The sequence below is a fragment of the Hypanus sabinus genome, chromosome 6, assembly GCF_030144855.1.
Source record: "Hypanus sabinus isolate sHypSab1 chromosome 6, sHypSab1.hap1, whole genome shotgun sequence".
Taxonomy (NCBI): Eukaryota; Metazoa; Chordata; class Chondrichthyes; order Myliobatiformes; family Dasyatidae; genus Hypanus; species Hypanus sabinus.
This window is the reverse complement of record NC_082711.1, coordinates 178,269,151-178,293,976: the sequence shown is the minus strand read 5'-3', so window position 1 is coordinate 178,293,976 and position 24,826 is coordinate 178,269,151. Positions and strand designations below refer to the sequence as shown.

Below are 24,826 nucleotides of genomic sequence, written 5' to 3'. Positions count from 1 at the left end.
CTACTATCCCCTCCACTCCATCCATTCCCCTGCCTCTCCCTCCAAACCTTGCAATTTCCCTTTCTACATTGCTCCTCTCCCTGTAATTCCTCGTGGGAGGAGAGGTCACTACTGGGTATCCTTTAGATGCTGCCCTGATTTATCCAATTACCTCAACTCCACTGATCTGGAGGGAGTGTGGAGGTGTAGGAGGGGCAGTGAACCCGTGGAGTCAGCCTCTGATGAAGGAGGAGCATTTTTCCCTCACTCATATGGTGCTGTGACTGCAACCTCTCCCTCACCAGCAAAACAATTGAGCAGGTTATTGTTTTCAGGAAGGGATCACAGAAGACATAGGAGCAGAATTAGGCCATTTGGCCCGTCAAATCTGCTCTGCCATTCTATCAGGGCTGATCCTTTTTCCTCTTCCCAGCTTTCTCCCTGTAACCTTTGATGTCATGTCCAATCAAGAACCTATCAATCTCTACCTTAAATGCCCCGGCCTCCACAGCTGCCTGGGGTAACAAATTCCACAAATTCACCACCCTGAAATGTATCCGCATCACTGTTTTCAAAGGGCATCCCTCTATCCTGAGCCTGTAGCCTCTTGTCCTAGACCCCCCCCCCCCCCACCGTGGGAAAATACATCTACACTGTCTCGGCCTTTCAACTTTCAAAAGGTTTCAATGCGATCCCCCCTCATCCTTCTGAGCTCCACCGAGTTCAGACCCAGAGCCATCAAACATTCCTCGTTTGATAACCCTTTCATTCCCGAAATCATCCTGGTGAACCTGCTCTGGGTCCTCTCCAATGTCAGCACATCTTTCACAGTACTCAAGGTGAGGCCTCACCAGCATCACATCCCTGCTCTTGTATTCTAGACCTCTCGAAATGAATGCTAACATGGCATTTGCTTTCCTCACCACCGACTCAACCTGCAAGTTAACCTTCAGGGTGCTCTGCACAAGGACACAGATTTTTGGATTTTCACCCCGTTTAGAAAATAGTCCGCACATTTATTTATTTACTAGTCCGCACAAAGTGCATGACCATGCATTTTCCAACTTTGTATTTCATTTGCCATTCTTTTACCCATTCTCCTAATGATCTGTCCAATCCTTCTGCATCCGACCTGTTTCCTCAACACTACCTACCCCTCCAAGATTCTTCGTATCATCTGAAAACTTGGCAACAAAGCCATCTATTCCATCATCTAAATCATTGATATACAGCATAAACAGAAGCGGTCCCAACACTGACCCTGCGGAACACCACTAGTAACTGGCGGCCAACCTTTTATTCCCACTCACTCCCTCCTACCAATCAACCAATGCTCTAACCATGCCAGTAACTTCCCTGTAATACCATGGGTTCTTAACTTGGTAAGCAGCCTCATGTGTGGCACCTTGCCAAAGACCTTCTGGAAGTCCCAATGTACAACATCCACTGCATCCCCTTTATCTATCCTGCTTGCAATCTCCTCAAAGAATTACAACAGGTTCATCAAGCCCGATTTTCCCTTCAGGAAACCCTGCTGACTTTTTCCTATCTTGTCCTGTATCACCAAGTACTCCATAACCTCATCCTTAACAATAGCCTCTAACATCTTTCCAACCACTGAGGTCAAGCCAGCTGGTCTATAATTTCCTTTCTGGTGCCCGCCTCCTTTCTTAAAAGCTCCTGTCTACATCATTGGTGATCAGGTTGAGAGCTTCAAGTTCCGAGGAGTGAAGATTATCAGTGTCCTGGTGATGATGGCCACGAGCTCACTAATGCCTCTACTTCCCCAGGGGGCAAACCAAATTCGGCACCTCCCCTTCGATCCCCACCAATTCTTATTGACGCTCCAGGGAAAGCATTCGATCTGGGTTCATCCGGACTCTGTACGGCAACTGCTGTGCCCATCACGGCAAGAAAGCACAGAGAATAGACCCTGGGAACCAGCCTGCCCTCCGTGGTCTCCACATATCCACTGCCTCGGTAAAGCAGCCAGCAGAATCAAAGATCCCACCCAGCCTGGACACTCTCCACTCTCCCATCGGGCAGAAGATACAAAAGCCTGACAGCTCGTCCCACCAGGCTCGGGGACAGATTCTATAACCGTTGTCATAAAACTGTTGAATGGGTCCCTAGTATGTCATAATGGACTCGACCTCTATCTACCCGTGCCCTTCTCTCTCCCTCTTTCTCTAATGGTCCACTCTCCTCTCTGATCCAATTCCTTCTTCAGCCCCTTAACTTTTTCACCAATCACCTCCCAGAACTGCACGTTCTCTGTAACTGTTGTACTTTTTTTGTATATTGTTACTGTTTTATATTGTACTACCTCACTGCACTGTGTAATGAGGTGTAGAGAAAAACAAAGGTCTTTACTGTTCCTCGATGCAGGTAACCAATACCCAGATTAATGTCCCTTCTCTTATCTTCCACTCCCCATTCCTTTTCCCTCTCAGCCTCTCCCTAATCCTCACCTGCCTATCACCTCCCTCGAGTAGTCCTCTTCCTTCTCTCTCTCCAATGGTCTCCTCTCCGATCCAATTCCTTCTTCAGCCCTTTAACTTCTTCACCGATCACCTACCTACCTGCTCCACCAATCACCTGCCAGTTTGTACTCCTCCTCCATCTCCAGCCTCCCTCATTCCGGCTTCTTCCCCCTTCCTTTCCACTCCTGATGAAGGGTCTCGGTCAGAGACACTGACTGTTCATTACCTTCCGTAAATGCTGCCTGTCCTGCTGACTTCCTCCAGAATTCTGTGCGTGTTCCTGCCTGAATAACGTCTCACCTTGTGGACCCAGTCCTTTAACTCTAGGTCACCCACACACTTGTCCAACGCGTTGGCTGTCAACACCAGCACGAAGTTCTTCGCCCTCTTCACGCTCTGCAGAAGCTTGTCTTCGAACATCCCGGCCTCCAGCTTCTCCACGTCGATGAAGACACTGAACCCTCGGAGCTGCAGGTGGACCTTCAGGAGGCTGTGCGAGAAGGAGGGAGCAGGCGGGTCAGAACAAGGCCCACACCTTCCCCCGTTGGCACCAGCTGTGGGGCATCAGCCGAAGAGCTTCGACATCAATCAGCGCACATTCCCCGCACACCCCCCCCCCCCACCACCACCAGCTTCACTCACAGGGGGTAACCTTCAACCCTAATGTGGGCAGCACTTACAGCGCCAGAATCCAGGTTCAATTCTCGGTAAGGAGTTTGTACGTTCCCCTTGTGACCACACGTGTTCCAGTTTCCAGTTCCCTTCTACATTCAAAGGTGCGCGGGTTAGTTAGAGAGTTGTGGGCACACCATGCTGGCACTGGAAGCTTGGCAAAACTTGCGGGCTGGGCCCAGTCCAGCACAATCCTCGGACTCTTTGCGTCATCGATGCCAACAATGTATCTCACTGTTTGTTTCAGTTCAATTTACCTACCCAACCTTCATCTGGCAGGACCTCCCTCACAACCCTCAGCCTCCCCTGGAGTCTCCCTCACAACCATCAGCCTCCACTGGAACCTCCCTCACAACCCTCAGTCCCCAGTGGAACATCCAAACCGTCAGCCTCCCCCCTGTGCCCACCCAGCACGCGGTCCTCAGCTTCACGGGACTGAGTACAGACCTGGCCAGCTGTGAACCCGTGGATCGGCGGTAACTGATGAAGACGTCAGGAGCGTTGTCTCTGACCTCCAGTTCGCAGGGCAGGTTGGACTGCAGATCTGGAAAGCAAGAAAAGACGAGCTTTAGAGGACTGGGTTGGGTAGGAGGGTAGTGAGACCCTCGCAGCAGGCAAGGACTGCAGTGTTCAGGAAGTGGCCCCAGCTGGTTGATATCAACTGCCCCTGGGGTAGCTGGAGTGGGAGAGAGGTGGGCAACCTCCTGGAACTCATGTCATCGTTGTAGTGAAGCTGTTCCCTGAAGCGAGTTCTTCGGGCATGTGTGGGGTAGCCAGACAGTGTTGGGCTGTTAGAGTACCTGATTGGTCAGTTAATGAGACTTGTTAATGATTTGGGAGTTCTGTGTGCTTTACTCCAGCGACTTGCTCATTGTAAGGCAGTCTCCTGGTACTTTCTGTTTAACTTGTTGAGTTTATTTTGATAGGTTCAGGGATTTTCTGTTACTTGAATTATTTAAGCAGACGCCCAATTAGCACTAATCGCAAGGTCCTAGTTTTGAGAGTGTTATATCTCTCCTGTCATCACTTGGTCGAGCCAGCCAGCGACGTTCTGTTGGAATTATGAATAAACTCCAGGCGCCATCTCTACACTCGAGTCTGTCTTCTCTCTACATTAGGGGTCCCACATTTCCAGCGCACATGGTGACAGTTCCCACTCCACTGTTGGGGAAGGAATCACACATTTCATTTATTTAGAGATATATTGCAGAATAGGATCTCCCGGCCTCTTAACCCTAACAACCCCGATTTAACCCTAACACAACCGCAGGACAATTCACCTACCCGGTGCATCTTTGGACTGTGGGAGGCAACTGTCACAACCGGAGAAGGTGCATGAGTTCCAGGGGGACCACCCCTACAGAGTGATATGCCATATTGTAATTGTGTCATGCTAACTGCTCCCCTACCATCTTCCAGGAGTTAGAACCAGTAACAAAGGAATGTGACAGATTCCCAAGTCAGAGTGGTGTGGGACCACACTGGGAATATTGTGCTCAGTTCTGGTTGCCACATTACAGGAAGGATAGGAAAGCTTTAGAGAGGATGCTGAGGAGATTCACCAGGATGCTGCCTGGATTAGAGAGGGTGCAGAGGAGATTGACCAGGATGCTGCCTGGATTAGAGAGGGTGCAGAGGAGATTCACCAGGATGCTGCCTGGATTAGAGAGGGTGCAGAGGAAATTGACCAGGATGCTGCCTGGATTAGAGAGGATGCAGAGGAGATTGAACAGGATGCTGCCTGGATTAGAGAGGGTGCAGAGGAGATTCACCAGGATGCTGCCTGGATTAGAGAGGGTGCAGAGGAGATTGACCAGGATGCTGCCTGGATTAGAGAGGGTGCAGAGGAGATTGACCAGGATGCTGCCTGGATTAGAGAGGGTGCAGAGGAGATTGACCAGGATGCTGCCTGGATTAGAGAGGGTGCAGAGGAGATTGACCAGGATGCTGCCTGGATTAGAGAGGGTGCAGCAGAGATTGACCAGGATGCTGCCTGGATTAGAGAGAGTGCAGAGGAGATTCACCGGGATGCTGCCTGGATTAGAGAGGGTGCAGAGGAGATTGACCAGGATGCTGCCTGGATTAGAGAGGGTGCAGAGGAGATTGACCAGGATACTGCCTGGATTAGAGTGGGTGCAGAGGAGATTGACCAGGATGCTGCCTGGATTAGAGAGGGTGCAGAGGAGATTGACCAGGACGCTGCCTGGATTAGAGAGGGTGCAGTGGACATTGACCAGGACGCTGCCTGGATTAGAGAGGGTGCAGAGGAGATTGACCAGGATGCTGCCTGGATTAGAGAGGGTGCAGAGGAGATTGACCAGGATGCTGCCTGGATTAGAGAGGGTGCAGAGGAGATTGACCAGGATGCTGCCTGGATTAGAGAGGGTGCAGAGGAGATTGACGAGGGTGCAGAGGAGATTGACCAGGATGCTGCCTGGATTAGAGAGGCTGCAGAGGAGATTGATCAGGATGCTGCCTGGATTAGAGAGGGTGCAGAGGAGATTGACCAGGATGCTGCCTAGATTAGAGAGGGTGCAGAGGAGATTGACCAGGATGCTGCCTGGATTAGAGAGGGTGCAGAGGAGATTGACCAGGATACTGCCTGGATTAGAGAGCATGTCGTATGAGGGAAGGTTGAGCAAGCGAGGGCTTTGTGTACAAGATGATGTGAGGTGTACATAGAGCAGACTGTCAGAAACTCTGTCCTAGGAACAAAAACGGGTAATGCCAGGGGGCATAATTTGAAGGTGACTGGAGGATGGTGTAGGGGAGATGTCAGGGGTGGGTGTGTGAAAGGTGCTGCTGGGCTGAGGGTAAAGACAGATACATTAGGGACATTTAAGAGAATCTTAGAAGGCAGATACACAATGATAAAATAGAGGGTAGGGAAAGGTTAGATGGATCTCACAGTAGGTAAAAGGATCAGCACAAAGCTGTGGGCTGAAGGGTTTGTACTGTGCTATGTTCTCTGTGAAGAGGATGAGATGCAAAGAAACAGGTTGGCCTTACATGGTGGGCCAAATGGCCTGTGCTATTCCACAACATGACGGGCCGAACGGCCTGCGCCGTGCTGTCGTGCTCCATGGGCACAAACCCAGCTTATGCATCTGAGCACTGCCCTGGAAAGGATTTAGTCTCTCCAACATCATCGTCACACCCAGACCTGCACGCCTCAGCAGGAGAGTAACCAGAGCCCAAGGGGGCAGAGGGGAGGGCCTGCCTATGTAGGGGGGGGGGGGTGGTGTACGGTCTGTCAGAGAGAGCTGGGAGTGAACGGGGCAGGACAGAGAGGTGAAGGCAAGGGGCATCTACAGGAGCCCTCACCACGACCCTGGAAGGGGGAAGGGCAGAGAGTCATAGACAAGAAGAAGTTCGAATCGCCGCCTGAAGGTCCGGCCCAGTGTCTGTGAGTCACTTGGAGGCTGAGGAAGATGCCGTCCTGGGCTCAGAGGACAGTGTAAGTGGGTGGCTGCGATGGTGGAAAGGGGTTTCTTGTTTGTGTTATTGTGGGCAGGCTCTGCTGGAGCCAGAAAGCATGGCGATACTCGCAGTCTGCTTCTGGGCTGTGTCACTCGGTGTTTCGATGTTCTGTACTTGTGAGAAATAAATCTGAAATCGGTAACCTGAGGACGAAAGGCGCCTGAAACAGAAGCGCTCTGACGAGGACAGGAGCATCCGAGGGAGGAGGGGGAGCATTCACCTACGTCCCGATGAGCGTCCGGCATTTTACCCTGTCCTGCGGCAAAGATCCGGGCCCGGTGAACTCCGTTCTCGATCCCACAATCCCATCGCAGTTGCTCCTCTGTCACTCGGGATAAGGTCTCCTTGCCAACCCCGCAGTGCACCAGGTTGTAGGTATACTGCCGGAAGTACTGATCGATGCTGGACAGCCAGTCGGCCAGGTTGCCGGGGTCGCAGGTGGAGTAGTTGGCATTTCTCTTTAAATCCCGCAGTTCCCGTAGAAACCTAAGGGAAAGCAAATTCATCCCTCATTGAAAACAACATCACAGTCATAGCACCGTCTTCTCACATATGGAGAGTCAGACACAGAGTGAAGCTCCCTCCACACCGTCCCATCACACACTCCCAGGGTCAGACACAGAGTGAATCTCCCTCCACACCGTCCCATCACACACTCCCAGGGTGAGACACAGAGTGAAACTCCCTCCACACCGTCCCATCACACACTCCCAGGGTCAGACACAGGGTGAAGCTCCCCCCACACCGTCCCATCACACACTCCCGGGGTGAGACACAGAGTGAAGCTCCCTCCACACCGTCCCATCACACACTCCCGGGGTCAGTCACAGAGTGAAGCTCCCTCCACACCGTCCCATCACACACTCCCGGGGTCAGACACAGAGTGAATCTCCCTCCTCACCGTCCCATCACACACTCCCGGGGTCAGTCACAGAGTGAACCTCCCTCCACACCGTCCCATCACACACTCCCGGGGTGAGACACAGAGTGAAACCCCCTCCACACCGTCCCATCACACATTCCTGGGGTCAGACGCAGAGTGAAGCTCCCTCTACACCGTCCCATCACACACTCCCGGGGTGAGACACAGAGTGAATCTCCCTCCACACCGTCCCATCACACACTCCCGGGGTCAGACACAGGGTTAAGCTCCCTCCTCACCGTCCCATCACACACTCCCGGGGTCAGACACAGAGTGAATCTCCCTCTACACCGTCCCATCACACACTCCCGGGGTGTGACACAGAGTGAATCTCCCTCCACACCGTCCCATCACACACTCCCGGGGTCAGACACAGGGTGAAGCTCCCTCCACACCGTCCCATCACACACTCCCGGGGTGAGACACAGAGTGAAGCTCCCTCCACACCGTCCCATCACACATTCCTGGGGTCAGACGCAGTGTGAAGCTCCCTCCACACAGCCCCATCACACACTCCCGGGGTCAGACACAGAGTGAAGCTCCCTCCACACAGCCCCATCACACACTCCCGGGGTCAGACACAGAGTGAAGCTCCCTCCTCACCGTCCCATCACACACTCCCGGGGTCAGACACAGAGTGAAGCTCCCTCCTCACCGTCCCATCACACACTCCCGGGGTCAGACGCAGTGTGAATCTCCCTCCACACCGTCCCATCACACACTCCCGGGGTCAGACACAGAGTGAAGCTCCCTCCACACCGTCCCATCACACACTCCCGGGGTGAGACACAGAGTGAAACTCCCTCCACACCGTCCCATCACACACTCCAAGGGTCAGATACAGAGTGAATCTCCCTCCACACCGCCCCATCACACACTCCCGGGGTCAGACACAGAGTGAAGCTCCCTCCTCACCGCCCCATCACACACTCCCGGGTTCAGACACAGAGTGAAGCTCCCTCCTCACCGTCCCATCACACACTCCCGGGGTCAGACACAGAGTGAATCTCCCTCCTCGCCGTCCCATCACACACTCCCGGGGTCAGACACAGAGTGAAACTCCCTCCACACCGTCCCATCACACACTCCCGGGGTCAGACACAGAGTGAAGCTCCCTCCTCTCCGTCCCATCACACACTCCCGGGGTCAGACACAGAGTGAAACTCCCTCCTCACCGCCCCATCACACACTCCCGGGTTCAGACACAGAGTGAAGCTCCCTCCTCACCGTCCCATCACACACTCCCGGGGTCAGACACAGAGTGAATCTCCCTCCTCGCCGTCCCATCACACACTCCCGGGGTCAGACACAGAGTGAAACTCCCTCCACACCGTCCCATCACACACTCCCGGGGTCAGACACAGAGTGAAGCTCCCTCCTCTCCGTCCCATCACACACTCCCGGGGTCAGACACAGAGTGAAACTCCCTCCACACCGTCCCATCACACACTCCCGGGGTCAGACTCAGAGTGAATCTCCATCTACTCTACATCATGGTTTGTTCAATGAGGAAGGAAGAGGAAGATTCTTGCACCTTCTTCGAGTGATGCTGGTTCGTATTCCCAAGTCTTCCTTTAATTCCGATTCAGACACCAACAGTAGGAGGTCTCCATCAACTTGCAGGTCCTGTTGGAGACAGAGATCCAACTGTGGCTGAGGCAGTAGCTTTAGTGGACACATATCAGTTGACAGAGGATTCCCTGACATTAACCACAATCATTTGCATGGTGGACGCCCATCACAGTACCGTAAACACAATGCTACAACAGAGGTGTGTCACGATAAGATGACGGAGGCGATGATGGCTAATGTAGTGTTGGCTTCCATGTGGAGAGGACTACAGTATAACGGGAATATAATGCTGAGGTGTTGGTCAGACAGCACTTGAGTACCGAGAGTAGCTTTGGGCCACGTATCTGAGAATGGATGCGTTGTCATTGGAGAGAGTTCGGAGGAGACTCCCTGAGTGAGAGGCTTAGGAGGAGGGGCAACTGATGGCTCTGGGCTTCCTTGGAATTTAAGAGAATGAGGGGGGAGGGGATCCCGTTGAACGTTGAAAGGCCGAGATCGAGAGGGTGGAGAAAATGTTTACAATGGTGGCGGTTCTAGGACCAGAGGGCACAGCCTCAGAATCGAGGAACGTCCATTTAGAACGGAGATCGTGAGGAATTTCTTTAGCCAGAGGGTGGTGAATCTGTGGAATTCATTGCCACAAGTGGCTGTGGAGGCCGTCATTGGGTATATTTAAAGCGGAGGTTGATAGGGTCTTGATTAGTTGGGGTGTCAAAGGTTACGGGGAAAAGGCAGGAGAAGGGGATTGAGAGGGATAATAAATCAGCCATGATGGAATAGTGGAGCAAGTATAATGGGTCAAATGATTTAATTCTGCTCCCATGTCCAATGGTCTAAAAAACAAACTATAGATTTCAAAATGGAGCAATAACATTGTTGTGTTCATGATTTCATGGGCTGCTCAGAAATCCAATGGTGGAGGGGAAGGAGTCATTTCAGAATTGTGGAGGGGAAGGGGTTGGGGTTGTTCTAGAACTGTGGAAGGCAAGGATTTGGAGTTGTGCTAGAACTGTGGATGGGGAAGGAGTTGGGGTTGTTCTAGAATTGTGGCTGGGAAGGGGTTGGAGTTGTTCTAGAAGTGTGGAGTGGCTGAGGGTGCATTTCATGGAGGGTGTTGGAGTACACGACAGTTTGACGTTCTTCTCATTGGAATTGAGAAGAATGAGAGGGAATCCTGTAGAAGAATATAAAATTATGAAAGGGATAGATAGAGGCAAGAAAGTTGTTTCCACAGACAAGTGAAACTGGAACGAGGGGAAATAATTAGCAGCTAGCGTTACACTCTGTGACGGGGTTCAATTCCTGTCACCGTCCGTACGGACTTTGTACGTTCTCCGCGTGACCATGTGGGTGTTCTCCCACATTTCGAATACGCACGAGTTAGGATTAGTTGATCCTGTCTGCAGTTACTATTCCGTGGATTTGCTGAGTGTGCAAATGTCAGGGTTGTACGTGGTGACATGTACCGATGTACTCTGGTAATGAATTGTACTTTGAATTTGGAATTAGCATGTCGTGGGTGTGCAATGTTGGTGCCAGGAGTGTGGTCACCTCAGTGCATCTTCGGGTTGTGTTTGTCATTGATGCAAACATCGTATGCACGTATGACAGATAAAGCTAATCTTTATCGTCAAAGCTCGGGGACACAGCCTCAAGATTCAAGGGAATGAATTTAGGGGAGAGATGAGGGGAAACTGCTTTTCCCAGAGAGTAATGAATCTGTGGAATTCTCTGTCCAGGGAAGAAGTCAAGGTTACCTCATTAAATGCATTTAAAATGGTTCGTTAGATTTTTGCATAGCTGTGGAAATGTGTGTGTGTGTCTGTCTGTCTGTCTGTCTCCCTGTGGAGTCGTCGGGGCGCCGTCATGACAAGCTTTTTGCACCGATCTTTTGGCGATTGCTCATCGTACGGCGTGTCGTGGGCATCTGAAACCGGGCGGAGCCCATCCCTCTCCAGGAGCTGTGGAAGTAATTCTGGGGGAAAGGAGGGTCGGTGGAGCTGAGTCCATGGCCAGATCAGCATGATCTTACAGAATGGCTCAGCATGCTCGATGAGTCAGATAGGTGACTCCTACCGGTTTCTTACGAGTTCCCCGAGCGAATTCCGCGCAAGCTCGACGGGGGCCACAGGCCACTCGGCCCACCCTCCCTGTGCTAGCACCCCAGCTCACCCAGAATCTCTCGCAGTACTCGGCAAATCCGACCTGCTGCAGCCAGGTCTGGACCTCGACAGGTTTCCAGTTGGGGACGGTGGGGGAGAGCCTGCGCGGGATTTCCTCTCCCAGCAAGCACAGGGCTTTCTTCGCCAGGGCGGAGACGGTGCCACAGCTCGAGTAGCTGACGATCCGCTTCAGGCTCTGGGTGGCCCCCACCTCATGCAGGACCTAGAGACACACACACACCACCCCCATCACAGAGTGCACTGACCCCAGCCAGTCTCACCCAGCCCAGGGGAGAGGGTCCAGTAAGGGTGGAGGGAGCAGTACAGTGATGGGTGGGTGGGGAGGGGGATGATGCAGTGATGAGGGAGATCCTTCACACTACCCACAAATCCGCCAGTCTGTGGATCATCTGCAGACTTACTAACCCACGCGTTCTTGTCCAAGTCATTTATATACCTCACAAACAGCAGAGGTCCCTGTGGAATTCCACCGACCACGGACCTCTAGTCAGAATAACACCCTCCACTGCTACCCCATCTTCAATGGGCAGGGCAATTCCGAATTCAAACTACCAAGTCACTGTCATCCTCATTCCTGGATGCGCCTTCCTAGAGAGACCTTGTCAAAAGCCTCACCACAGGTCATGTTGACCCCGTTCACCGCCCTGCGCTCTGCAGTCACCTCCTCAATCATGTTAAAGGTCATGTTGACCCCGTTCACCGCCCTGCGCTCTGCAGTCACCTCAATCATGTTAAAGGTCATGTTGACCCCGTTCACCGCCCTGCGCTCTGCAGTCACCTCCTCAATCATGTTAAAGGTCATGTTGACCCCGTTCACCGCCCTGCGCTCTGCAGTCACCTCCTCAATCATGTTAAAGGTCTTGCTGAACCCGTTCACCGCCCTGCGCTCTGCAGTCACCTCCTCAATCATGTTAAAGGTCTTGCTGAACCCGTTCACCGCCCTGCGCTCTGCAGTCACCTCCTCAATCATGTTAAAGGTCATGTTGACCCCGTTCACCGCCCTGCGCTCTGCAGTCACCTCCTCAATCATGTTAAAGGTCTTGCTGAACCCGTTCACCGCCCTGCGCTCTGCAGTCACCTCCTCAATCATGTTAAAGGTCTTGCTGAACCCGTTCACCGCCCTGCGCTCTGCAGTCACCTCCTCAATCATGTTAAAGGTCATGTTGACCCCGTTCACCGCCCTGCGCTCTGCAGTCACCTCCTCAATCATGTTAAAGGTCTTGCTGAACCCGTTCACCGCCCTGCGCTCTGCAGTCACCTCCTCAATCATGTTAAAGGTCATGCTGAACCCGTTCACCGCCCTGCGCTCTGCAGTCACCTCAATCATGTTAAAGGTCTTGCTGAACCCGTTCACCACCCTGCGCTCTGCAGTCACCTCAATCATGTTAAAGGTCTTGCTGAACCCGTTCACCGCCCTGCGCTCTGCAGTCACCTCCTCAATCATGTTAAAGGTCTTGCTGAACCCGTTCACCGCCCTGCGCTCTGCAGTCACCTCCTCAATCATGTTAAAGGTCATGACCTGGCCACGTAAAGTTGTGGTGACCGTCCCTAATCAGATCATGTTCTTCCTAAGGCTTGGAGGCCTAATCCTGAAGAAGGCACTCTAGCAACTCACTGCTCTATAATTTCCTCAACTATCCCCATTTCCTCCCTTAAACAGTCTCTCCAGTCTCTCTGCACCTGGCCCATTGTCGGTGAGGAAACAAAGACTTAGTCAACCCTCAGCAACCCCCACTGAATGCCTTGGCCACCCTGGGAGAGATCCCATCAGCTCTTGGGGCCTTACCCCAGCTGGTACTCTCCCACGACCCAGCATCACCTACTTCCTGATCTCAAAATACCTCAGGACATTATCACACCCCCACACTGAACACCAGCACAAAGAACTCACTTAGGACCTGTCCTGCATCCTCCAGGCATTTCACCCTCCTCCATCCTTCAGTGCTGTTATCCTCCTGCTCTGACTGGACGTACAGAATGCTTCTTTAATCCTTCCCATCCTCTCATGAGAAATACTGAGGGGAGGGGAGGGGAAGGGGAGAGGGAGGAGGGGAGGGAAAGACAGTTGGAAAGGGGGGAGGTGAGATGGGGGAGTTGAGGGAAAAGAAAGGGGTGAGGAAAGAGGAAGGAGGAGGAACTCAGCAGGTCAGGCAGCATCTGTGGAGGAGAATAAACAATCAATGTTTCGGGCTGAGACCCTTCACAAGATTGACATACCATGGCTGCCAGTGATGAGGGAGGGAAGAGTGAAGATGTCTTGAATTGTAGAGTGGTGGGGATTATCAGGGGCATAGGAGGAGGGAAGGGTTAATCAGAGTTAGGGAAAAGTAGGGGCGGGGGAGCAGGGACCCTGGAATGGGAGGGGAGGGAACGGTCTCGTTGGTGGGGGGACTAATGCCTCAGCTCTGCTCTTCGGGTTCAGGAAACTTTCACTGGATGAGAGGATGGGATGGAGACAGTGAGAGAATTCCACCCCTCCACTCTTTCTGTCTTTCCTCCTCCCCCTCCAACTCCTGTTCCCCCTCAGAAACCCACTCCCTCTCCCCTTCCCCTCCCTCCTCCCTCCCACTCCTGTTCACTCTAAAACTCTCTCCACCCTCATGCTTCCCCCGACCTCCCTGCTCCAACGCCCTCTGAATCCTCCAGTCCCTACCCCTCCCCGCCAGGTACCTGGGTTTTATTCTGTCGTGCCTTCACGCCGGCCTCCACACACAGGTAGAAAGCCGCCATGCACTGGGCCTCCAGTCGGGAGCTGTCCAGCAGCTGAACCAGCCTCTGCAGCTCGCAGGCCGTCCGGCCCTGCGAGTGCTCGGTGCTATCCAGCCAGCTCTGCACAAGCTCGTCGGGCTGCAAGGAGGCGACGAAGGGCTCGACCAGGTCCAACGTTCCGGACCGTTCCACGTCCTTCTCCACCTCCTTGTTGGTGGCCAGGACGGTGACGGCCAGACAGGCGTGGAAGCGCACCATCCTGTCCGCGGCAAAGGCCAGCGGGAAGAGCCAGTCTGCCGCCTTCTTCTCCACCATCAGCCGCTGGTTGGTGTGGCCCCCGTGCATGGCACAGTTGGCGAGGGCGGCAGCGCAGTGGCGCAGGAGAACGACATCAGCACTGCGGCACCAGAAGAGGATGAAGTCCAGGCCGCCGTTGGTGATGAGGAGATGGATGGTCACTTCGGAGTGTTTGAACATGTGCTCCAGGATCCCTGAGACAATGGCTGCCATGGTGACATCGTCCCGCTCCATGGCCAGCTGCAGAATGGCGGGCAGCCCAGTCCGCGCCAGGCGATCCCTGTGGGAGACAATCGACTCGTTACACAACATAGAACTGATTTCCAAATGGGCAGTAAGTCTAGGGGCGCCAACTCACTATGCTTGCCTCTCTCATTTAATTTAATTTTATACAGGAAATATGCACTCAGTGTAATTTATAGTTTTTTTTTTATTATCTATCACAATGTACTGCTACCGCAAAACAAATTTCACAACATATGTCGGTGAAAGAAACATAGAAAACCTACAGCACAACACAGGCCCTTCGGCTGAACATGTCCTTACCTTAGAAATACCCTAGGGTTACCCATAGCCCTCTATTTTTCTAGGCTCCATGTACCTATCCAGAAGTCTCTTAAAAGAGCCTATCGTATCCACCTCCACCACCGTTGCCGGCACCACTCACCACTCTCTGCATAAAAAAATTACCCCTGACATCTCTGTACCTACTCCCCAGCACCTTAAACCTGTGTCCTCTTGTGGCAACCATTTCAGCCCTGGGAAAAAGCCTCTGACTATCCACACAATCAATGCCTCTCATCATCTTATACACCTCTATCAGGTCACCTCTCATCCTCTGTTGCTCCAAGTAGAAAAGGCTGAGTTCACTCAACCTATTCTCATAAGGCATGCTCCCCAATCCAGGCAACCTCCTTGTAAATCTCCTCTGCACCCTTTCTATGGCTTCCACATCCTTCCTGTAGTGAGGCGACCAGAACTGAGCACAGTACTCCAAGTGGGGTCTGACCACGGTCCTATATAGCTGCAACATTATCTCTCAGCTTTTAAACTCAATCCCACGATTGATGAAGACCAATATACCGTCCACCTTCTTAACCACAGAGTCAACCTGCGCGGCAGCTTTGAACGTCCAATGGATTCGGACCCCATTATTAAACCCGATTCCAGTTCTGATTGAACAAAAGCAAGTTCAGCAGTATCGAGCAAGAGCAACCTCTAATCAGGATCAGCAAGATGGATAGTGATAGGGGGCACAATCGCGATTCAAGATTCACATTCACTGTGTTCATCACATGCACATTGAAACATAGAGTGTGATGCCTAATACCCAAAGAGTAACCAAAGAGTGTAACACCCAAAGGTGTGCTGCACACATTCCGGTGTCAACATGGCACAGCCACAATGCTCAGCACAACACAAACAACAAAACAACAGCACAGCACAAACAACAAAACAACACAACACAAATAACAAAACAACAGTACAACACAAACAACAAAACAACACAACACAAATAACAAAACAACAGTACAACACAACCAACAAAACAACAGTACAACAAAAACAACAGTACAACACAAATAACAAAACAACAGTACAACACAAACAACAAAACAACAGTACAACAAAAACAACAGCACAACACAAACAACAAAACAACACAACACAAATATCAAAACAACAGTACAACACAACCAACAAAACAACAGTACAACACAATCAACAAAACAACAGTACAACACAAACAACAAAACAACAGTACAACAAAAACAACAGTACAACACAAACAACAAAACAACAGCACAACACAAACAACAAAACAACAGCACAACACAAATAACAAAACAACAGCACAACAGCAACAACAAAACAACAGCACAACACAAACAACAAAAAATTCTGCAGAAGTTGGAAATCCAAAGGAACACTCACAAGGAGCTGATTATAGACCTCAGGAGAAAGGAAACCAGAGGTCCATGAGCCAGTTCTCGTTGAAGGATCAGAGGTGGAGAGGGTAAGCAAATTTAAATTCCTAGGTGTTACTATTTCAGAGAACCTGTCCAGGGCCCACAAATAAGTGCAATTACAAAGAAAGCAGGGCAGCACCTCTACTTCCTTAGGAGTTAGGGGAGATTTGGCATGACATCTAAAACTTTGATAAACTTCTATGGTTGTTTGCTTAAGAGTATACTGACTGGCTGCATCACAGCCTGGTATGGAAACACCAATGCCCTTGAATGGAAGATCCTACAAAAGTCAGTGGGTATGGCCTAGTCCATCATGGGTAAAGCCCTCCCACCATTGAGCACATCTACAGAAATGTTATTGTAAGAAAGCAACATCCACCATTACAGACCCCCACCACCCAGCACTTTGCTTTCACTGCTGCCATCAGGAAGAAGGTACAGGAGCCTCAGGATTCACACCACCAGGTTCAGGAACAGTTATTACTCCTCAGCCATCAGACTCGTGACCAGAGGAGATAACTTCATTCAATTTCACTTCTGCCAATGTTCCCACAACCTATGGACTCACTTTCAAGGATTCTTCATTTCAAGTTCTCAATATTTCTTTCTTTCCTTTTGATAGTATTTGCACAGTTTGATGTCTTCTGGGACTCTAGTTGAAAACCCTAGTTGGGCAGACTTACATTGATTCTGTTATGGTTATTATTCTGTAGATTTATTGAGTATGCCCACAAGAAAATGAATCTCAGGGTTGTAGGTGATGTAAAAGTACTTTGATAATAAATTTACTTTGAACTTTGAACAAAATGCTGGAGGAGCTCAGTAGGTTAGGCAGCATCTATGGAAAGAAAATTATGTCATTCTCCTTTACACTTGTGTTCTGGAAATGGTGTTAAACAATCTTATTGGTTGATTTCCTGAATGCCGCTGGAGCTGCTGAGTTCCTTCAGCATTTTGCATGTTCAAGGCAACAAAAGAAGCCCTTTCTCTCCCTCCCGGCCATCTAAGACCAGACACGTTGTCCAGGTTCAGGGCACGCCATCTTCAGCCTCCGGCCGCCCTCAGCCTCAGACTTGCAGACAATGGTTTCCCCACTGATCTGCAGGCGTGCGGTTCTGGCCGTTGGGTGAAGGAGTCAAATAGGACATATTGTGGCGGCAGAACAGATGCCAGGAAGGTGTGCAGACTCCCAGGCACCAGGCTCAAAGATGTCTCTGAGAGGTTGTAGAAATTTCTCAAGGGGGAGAGCGGGCAGTACATTGGTAAAACATGAGATGAGGTCCCAAAGAGCACAGGGCAGGCTGCAGAGCTGGGTTAAGAATGGCTGATGGAGCTCAGTCCAGAGAAGTGTCAAGTGTATACTTTAGAAGGCCAAATGTGAAGGCAGAGTACAGGGTTAATGGCAGAATTCAAAGTAACAGAGGAACCTTACAGTTCACGTCCATAAATCCATCAAAGTTAATAGACAAGAGAAAATCTGCAGATACCGGAAATCCGAGCAACACGCGAGATGCTGGAGGAACTCAGCAGGCCAGGCAATGTCTATGGAAAAGAGTCCGGCCCGAAACTTTGACTGTACTTTTTTTCCATAGAATCTGCCTGGTCTGCTGAATTCCCCCAACATTTCGTGTGTGGTGCAAGTCGATAGGGTGATTAAGGCAGGGTTTGGTGTGGATCTTCATTACTCACTGGAATTAAGTTCAGGAGCTGCAAGGTAATATTGCAGCTCAATAAAACACTGGGTAGACCACACATACTGGGAGTATTGAGTTCAGTTCTGGTCCATTGTAGCCTTTATGGTGAAGGTTTTCTCACTTGGCTGCTGGGGAGGGAGTTTCAGAGGTTAGAATCAGTGACGAAGCAATGGTGACAGCTTCCCAAATCAGGGTCTGTGAGACCACACGTGAAGTATTGCACTCAATTGTGATCCCTTCATTATAGGAAGAATGTGGACACTTTACAGAGGGTGCACAGGAGATTTATCAAGATGCCATCCGTATTGAGAGCATGCCTTATGAATGTTGTGGCAATCTCTTAACTTACTCCAAGATCAATCTTACCCTCCAATTTTCCCTCATCCATGTACCTATCTAAGGGTTTCTTAAAGTTCCTGAAGTATCTGCCTCTGCAATCACCCTTGCAGCGAGATCCACACAGCCACCACTCTGTGTGTCAAATAAACTACCTCTGTCAACCCCCGACTTTCCTCCAAACACCTTTAAATTACTCCCCCCAGGTATTAATTATTCCTACCAAAGGAAAGAGGCTCTGGCTGTCCACTTAATATATGCCTCATCATTGTGCACACCTCTGTCACGTCACCTCTCATCATCCTTCACTCCAGAGAAAAGCCCTGGCTCGCTCAACCTTTCCTCATAACACATGCTCTCAGATCCAGACAGTATCCTGGTAAATCTCCTCTGCACCCTCTCTAATCCAGACAGCATCCTGCTCAATCTCCTCTGCACCCTCTCTAATCCAGGCAGCATCCTGGTCAATCTCCTCTGCACCCTCTCTAATCCAGGCAGCATCCTGGTCAATCTCCTCTGCACCCTCTCTATTCCAGGCAGCATCCTGGTCAATCTCCTCTGCACCCTCTCTAATTCAGGCAGCATCCTGGTCAATCTCCTCTGCACCCTCTCTAATTCAGGCAGCATCCTGGTCAATCTCTTCTGCACCCTCTCTAATCCAGGCAGCACCCTGGTAAATCTCCTCTGCACCCTCTCTAATCCAGACAGCATCCTGGTCAATCTCCTCTGCACCTTCTCTAATCCAGACAGTATCCTGGTCAATCTCCTCTGCACCCTCTCTAATCCGGACAGCATCCTGGTCAATCTCCTCTGCACCCTCTCTAATTCAGGCAGCATCCTGGTCAATCTCTTCTGCACCCTCTCTAATCCAGGCAGCACCCTGGTAAATCTCCTCTGCACCCTCTCTAATCCAGACAGCATCCTGGTCAATCTCCTCTGCACCTTCTCTAATCCAGACAGTATCCTGGTCAATCTCCTCTGCACCCTCTCTAATCCGGACAGCATCCTGGTCAATCTCTTCTGCACCCTCTCTAATCCAGGCAGCACCCTGGTAAATCTCCTCTGCACCCTCTCTAATCCAGACAGCATCCTGGTCAATCTCCTCTGCACCTTCTCTAATCCAGACAGTATCCTGGTCAATCTCCTCTGCACCCTCTCTAATCCGGACAGCATCATGGTCAATCTCCTCTGCACCCTCTCTAATTCAGACAGCACCCTGGTAAATCTCCTCTGCACCCTCTCTAAACCAGGCAACATCCTGGTCAATCTCCTCTGCACCCTCTCTAATCCAGGCAGCATCCTGGTCAATCTCCTCTGCACCCTCTCTAATCCAGGCAGCATCCTGGTCAATCTCCTCTGCACCCTCTCTAATCCAGGCAGCATCCTGGTCAATCTCCTCTGCACCCTCTCTAATCCAGGCAGCATCCTGGTAAATCTCCTCAGCATCCTCTCTAATCCAGGCAGCATCCCAGTCAATCTCCTCTGTACCCTCTCTAATCCAGGCAGCATCCTGATAAATCTCTTCTACACCCTCTTTAATCCAGGCAGCATCCTGGTCAATCTCCTCTGAATCCTCTCTAATTCAGGCAGCATCCTGATAAATCTCCTCTACACCCTCTTTAATCCTGGCAGCATCCTGGTCAATCTCCTCTGCACCCTCTCTGATCCAGGCAGCACCCTGGTCAATCTCCTCTGCACCCTCTGTAATCCAGGCAGCATCCTGATATATCTCCTCTACACCCTCTTTAATCCAGGCAGTATCCTGGTCAATCTCCTCTGCACCCTCTCTAATCCAGGCAGCATCCTGGTCAATCTCCTCTGCACCCTCTCTAATCCAGGCAGCATCCTGGTAAATCTCCTCAGCATCCTCTCTAATCCAGGCAGCATCCTGGTCAATCTCCTCTGCACCCTCTCTAATCCAGACAGCATCCTGGTCAATCTCCTCTGCACCCTCTCTAATCCAGGCAGCATCCCAGTCAATCTCCTCTGCATCCTCTCTAATCCAGGCAGCATCCTGATAAATCTCCTCTGCATCCTCTCTAATCCAGGCTGCATCCTGGTCAATCTCCTCTGCACCCTCTCTAATCCAGGCAGCATCCTGGTAAATTTTCTCTGCATCCTCTCTAATCCAGGCAGCATCCTGGTGAATCTCCTCTGCACCCTCTCTAATCCAGGCAGCATCCTGGTAAATTTTCTCTGCACCCTCTCTAAAGCTTCCACATCATTCTTATAATGAGAAGGGTCACATTGTGGTAGGTTCAATATTCAGGGAGGGTCACACTGTGGGGGAGGCGGTACTGAGGGAGGGTCACACTGTGGGAAGAGTGGTGTGTTACTGTGAGAGGGTGGTACTGGGGGAGAGATGGTACAGGGAGAGGTGTGTTATGGGGGAGGTAGTTTACTGAGTGAGGTATGTTACAGGTGGAAGGGTGTTACTGGGGAGGGTCACACTGGGGGAGGTGTGTTACTGGGGGATATGTGTTTTTGGGGGAGGGGTGTTACTGGGGGAGTGTCACACGGGGAGGTGTTTTTCTGGGGGTGGGTCTCACTGGGGAAGGTGTGTTACTGGGGGATGTGTTATTGGGGGAGGGGTGTTACTGGGGGAGGGTCACACTGGGGGAGGGGTGTTACTGGGGGATATGTGTTATTGGGGGAGGGGTGTTACTGGGGGAGGTGTGTTACTGGGGGATATGTGTTTTTGGGGGAGGGGTGTTACTGGGGGAGTGTCACACGGGGGAGGTGTGTTTCTGGGGGTGGGTCTCACTGGGGAAGGTGTGTTACTGGGGGATATGTGTTATTGGGGGAGGGGTGTTACTGGGGGAGGGTCACACTGGGGGAGGGGTGTTACTGGGGGAGGGTCACACTGGGGGAGGTGTGTTACTGGGGAATATGTGTTATTGGGGGAGGTGTGTTACTGAGGGAGGGTCACACTGGGCGAGGGGTGTTACTGGGGGGAGCACTGCACTTTTTACAAGAAAATGGGTAACATTAATAGTAGTCATGGGTTTTGTCCGGGTACTCCAGTTTCCTCACACATTCCAACATTCTGTAGCAGGGGTTCCCATCCTGGTGCTTGGTTATTGATGGGGGTCCATGGGAGCCCCTGGATGTGGACGGACTATGTTGGAGACGGAAGTGTGGACACTTGCGGGCTGCCCCAGGAAATCTTTGCTGATTCGACGATGCAAATACTGTATTTCACAGGATGTTTCAGCGTGCGTGTACGAGACAAATCAAGCTGATAAACTTTATCTCAACCCTTCGGAGTGTGGGAGGGAGCCCACACGGTCACGAGTACACACAGAAGGCGGCAGGGACGGAACCCGGGTCGCTGGTGTTGCATTGTTACTCTCACCGCTACGCTGTCCTGCCAACCCGTATGTCCTCTCCAGTCTCGACTGTGGCACTTCGACCCTGGGAAAGCGATTCTGACCGTTTACCCTCCCTGTACCAGTCACGATTTTTAAACCTCCATCTGGTCTCCGCAGCATCCGAAGTTCGGGTGAAAACTGCCCAACCCGAGTTTGTTCCTGCTCTTAACTTTCAACGGTACCTGCCGAGATCCCTACAGAATGAATCTGAGCAATTTCATAGTCCTGCATATGAATATGCAGAAAAATGTTTGTGGACCCCAGGTTTCCTGCCCATATCCCTGGAAACCTAGGTCCACAAACCTCTTGTTTAACGGTATCATAAAAATCATAGGGAGGGAGAGGAAGTGGTGGGAAAGGGGAAGGGAGTGGAGAGGAAGGTAGAGGAGGGGGAGCAGGAAGTGTGACACGATGGGTGGTGGGCGTGGGAAGGGATGCGGGTATGGGGGCAGGGGAGTGTGATGCGGTGGGTGAAGGGGAAGAAGAAGAGGGAAGTGGAGGGGTGGGGGCATTTTTCTCTCTCCCTCTTTGTGACTCCTTTCCTCGCCCCACTCACCGGTTCTCCGTGATGAGCACCTGCTCCAGGAGTTTGCCCGCCTCGTACCGGGTGTCAGTGCCCCGAGACTGCATCATCTCCACCAGCAGCTCCAGGGTCCCCTGCAGCCGGATCTCTCGGCACATGGCTGAGGCCACCTCCCTGCCCTGTCCCGGTAGATGCCAGGCCTCCTTCACCAGGTGATGGATGTAGGCCAAGTGCGTGCGCTTTTCCTCCTCCGTCCGGTCGCTCCGCAGGGCGGACAGAGCCTCCCGCAGGTCCTGCGCCGATCCGCTGTCCGGGCCCGGCGGGCTCACCAGCTTCTTGCGCCGGCTCTGGCTCAGCATGGTCCGTAGGAGCGGGATAGCGCCCAGCCTGTCCGGCGCCGGAGCCTAGGAAACCCGAGACAGAACCGGGTCAGGACCGAGGCAGGACCCAAGGACACTCCGGGTCAGGACCGGACAGAATACACACACACACTCCGGGTCAAGACGCACAGATACCCCAGATCAGGTCCGAGACCGGACGGGACCCACGTATACCCGGAAAGGACCGGGTCAGAATTAACATTCACCCGGGACCGCACAATCAGCCCCGAAGAGAGTTTGGACAACCCTGGTTGGAGACAGGATTCTGTCGGGTCAGCGGCCGGCCTCCGGACAGCCTGGGGACGGGAGCGGCGGTTCCAGTAACCACGGACAGCGGCAGGCAGGGACAAAGGCTCCGCAACGAGTGCGCAGCCGCAGTATGATGTCACTAGATGCGGAATCGCTCCGTTGCCAGCGTTCACAGATTACACTGGACAATAAAGATTTTGCTGCCTGAATACTTCGGGTGTATCTTATTGATTTTAGGCTACTGATCATGAAAATACATGTGAAATGTCCGTATCACCTCCGAGGTCTCCTCACTCGGATAGCAAACCGTTTACTATTTACTTGTGCTGTACACTACATGTATCTTGAATTATATTTTATTAACTTATTTGCGAAAATATTTTGTTGATGTGAAGTGTGTGATATGTGTATTGTGGGAGCACCGCGGTCCGGAGGAACGTTGTTTCGCTTGATTGTCCGTATGTGCAGTCACATGACAATAAACTTGAACTTGAATGCTACCGAAAAAGTGCAGAGCAGGCAAACGATGCGCAAGCCCTGGCGTCTGCTGAGACGTGCTTTCAGGCGATTGTGTCTCCTGCCTGAAGGGAGATAGGAGAAGTGAGAATATTGCTCCTCACAGTCAGCGGTTTCTCCTTTGACTCCTCTCACTTCCTTTGGGCCGCGGGCGCCCGCATGGGTCCTCGCTGAGCCTGCCATTTTGTCAGCTACACGGAACAGTCAACTGGTAGACAAGCATGGGATGTGAACTATAAGCAGGATAATAGTGGAACAGTCATGGGGTAAGTTTATTACGCAGAGAGTGGTGAGTGCGTGGAATGGGCTGCTGGCAATGGTGGTGGAGGCAGATACGATAGGGTCTTTTACGAGACTCCTGGACAGGTACATGGAGCTTAGAAAAATAGAGGGCTATCGGTAAGCCAAGGTAATTTCTAAGGTAAGGACATGATCGGCACAGCTTTGTGGGCCGAAGGGCCTGTATTGTGCTGTAGGTTTTCTATATTCTATGTTCTATGCGGGGTGGGAAGGGTTTTTTGCTTATGACATCTGCTAAGAGAAGTGCAGACAGAGTCGATGGGGAGGAATCCGGTTTCGACGATATGCTGAGCTGTGACCGCAGGTAGCTGCGCCGCATCTGCAAAGTCTGACACAGACAAGCCACATTTCTTTCGGCTCCTGAGGAAGTGGGGGCGGGGGGGGGGGGCCGTCGCACTAAGGCCCTTTGTGGAGAAGTTTGTATCATCAGTAACCATGGTGACGTGACACCGAATAATGGTTGTGCTTTCGTTAAGGAAGGCTGCGAGGAAAATCCTTGGAATTAATGACCAGTTTACCTCCACCATGCACGGACCCAAGCCTGGCTACGAGAGAAGGAGGGCTGGGCGTGGGACTAGCAACCCCATTCCGTAAAAACACACAGAGCTACAGAAACGGCAACACAAGCTCCAAATACTTCATCCCTGGAAGAGGGACGTTCTCTGATTTGAAGACGTTTGAGGCCGTGACGCGTGTCTGATCGAGCACGTGCGCCAGGCACGCGGGAACGTGGCAATCCGGACGAGAAGCCGGCAGGAGAACAGCCGACGACGCGACCTGGAAGCTGACACCAGCTGGGGACAACTTGAAAGGCTGGCCCAGGTCAGGGGTCTCTGAGCTGCTGTCGGTATCCTGTGCCTCCGTGGGGCAGATGGACTGAGGACTCTGGTGAGCTACTGTGCCCCAGTAGGGGTAACGGGCTTAAATAAACAGCAGACCTGTGAGCCCAACGTCTATTGCCACTGGGACAGATTCTGATAGATGGGATCTACCTGCATTTAGAAAGGCAATCGCTGATTAGGAAGAGTCAGCGTGGCTTTGTGGAATTGTGCCTCACCAATCTGATTGAAGGCAGATTAGGGCAATATGGTAGATGTTGTCTCCGTCAGGGTCCCACTTGGTACTCTGAGCTGGCATCCAGGTGAGCTAGTCAAACGGATCACTTAACACAATGATTCTGCCCCGTCATT

The 24,826-nt window shown here is 51.7% G+C and overlaps 1 protein-coding gene across 2 annotated transcripts in view; it reads right to left on the bottom strand.

Annotated features, from left to right (window-relative positions):
- Positions 1–22,918, bottom strand: part of sarm1 (sterile alpha and TIR motif containing 1) — a 30,928-nt gene extending 8,010 nt beyond the window's left edge. Inside the window, exons 1-7 of one of the 2 annotated variants that reach the window (XM_059973698.1) lie at positions 22,225–22,918; positions 13,962–14,577; positions 11,281–11,493; positions 9,071–9,162; positions 6,835–7,100; positions 3,582–3,678; positions 2,763–2,952 (exon numbers count right to left, since the gene is read on the bottom strand). In XM_059973698.1, coding sequence (XP_059829681.1) covers positions 2,763–2,952; positions 3,582–3,678; positions 6,835–7,100; positions 9,071–9,162; positions 11,281–11,493; positions 13,962–14,577; positions 22,225–22,550 — 1,800 coding nt within the window. In that variant the 5' untranslated portion in view covers positions 22,551–22,918. The remainder of the gene's footprint in view (positions 1–2,762; positions 2,953–3,581; positions 3,679–6,834; positions 7,101–9,070; positions 9,163–11,280; positions 11,494–13,961; positions 14,578–22,224) is intronic. The other variant, XM_059973699.1, reaches the window with a different exon arrangement.
- Between the last annotated feature and the right edge of the window lie 1,908 nt (positions 22,919–24,826).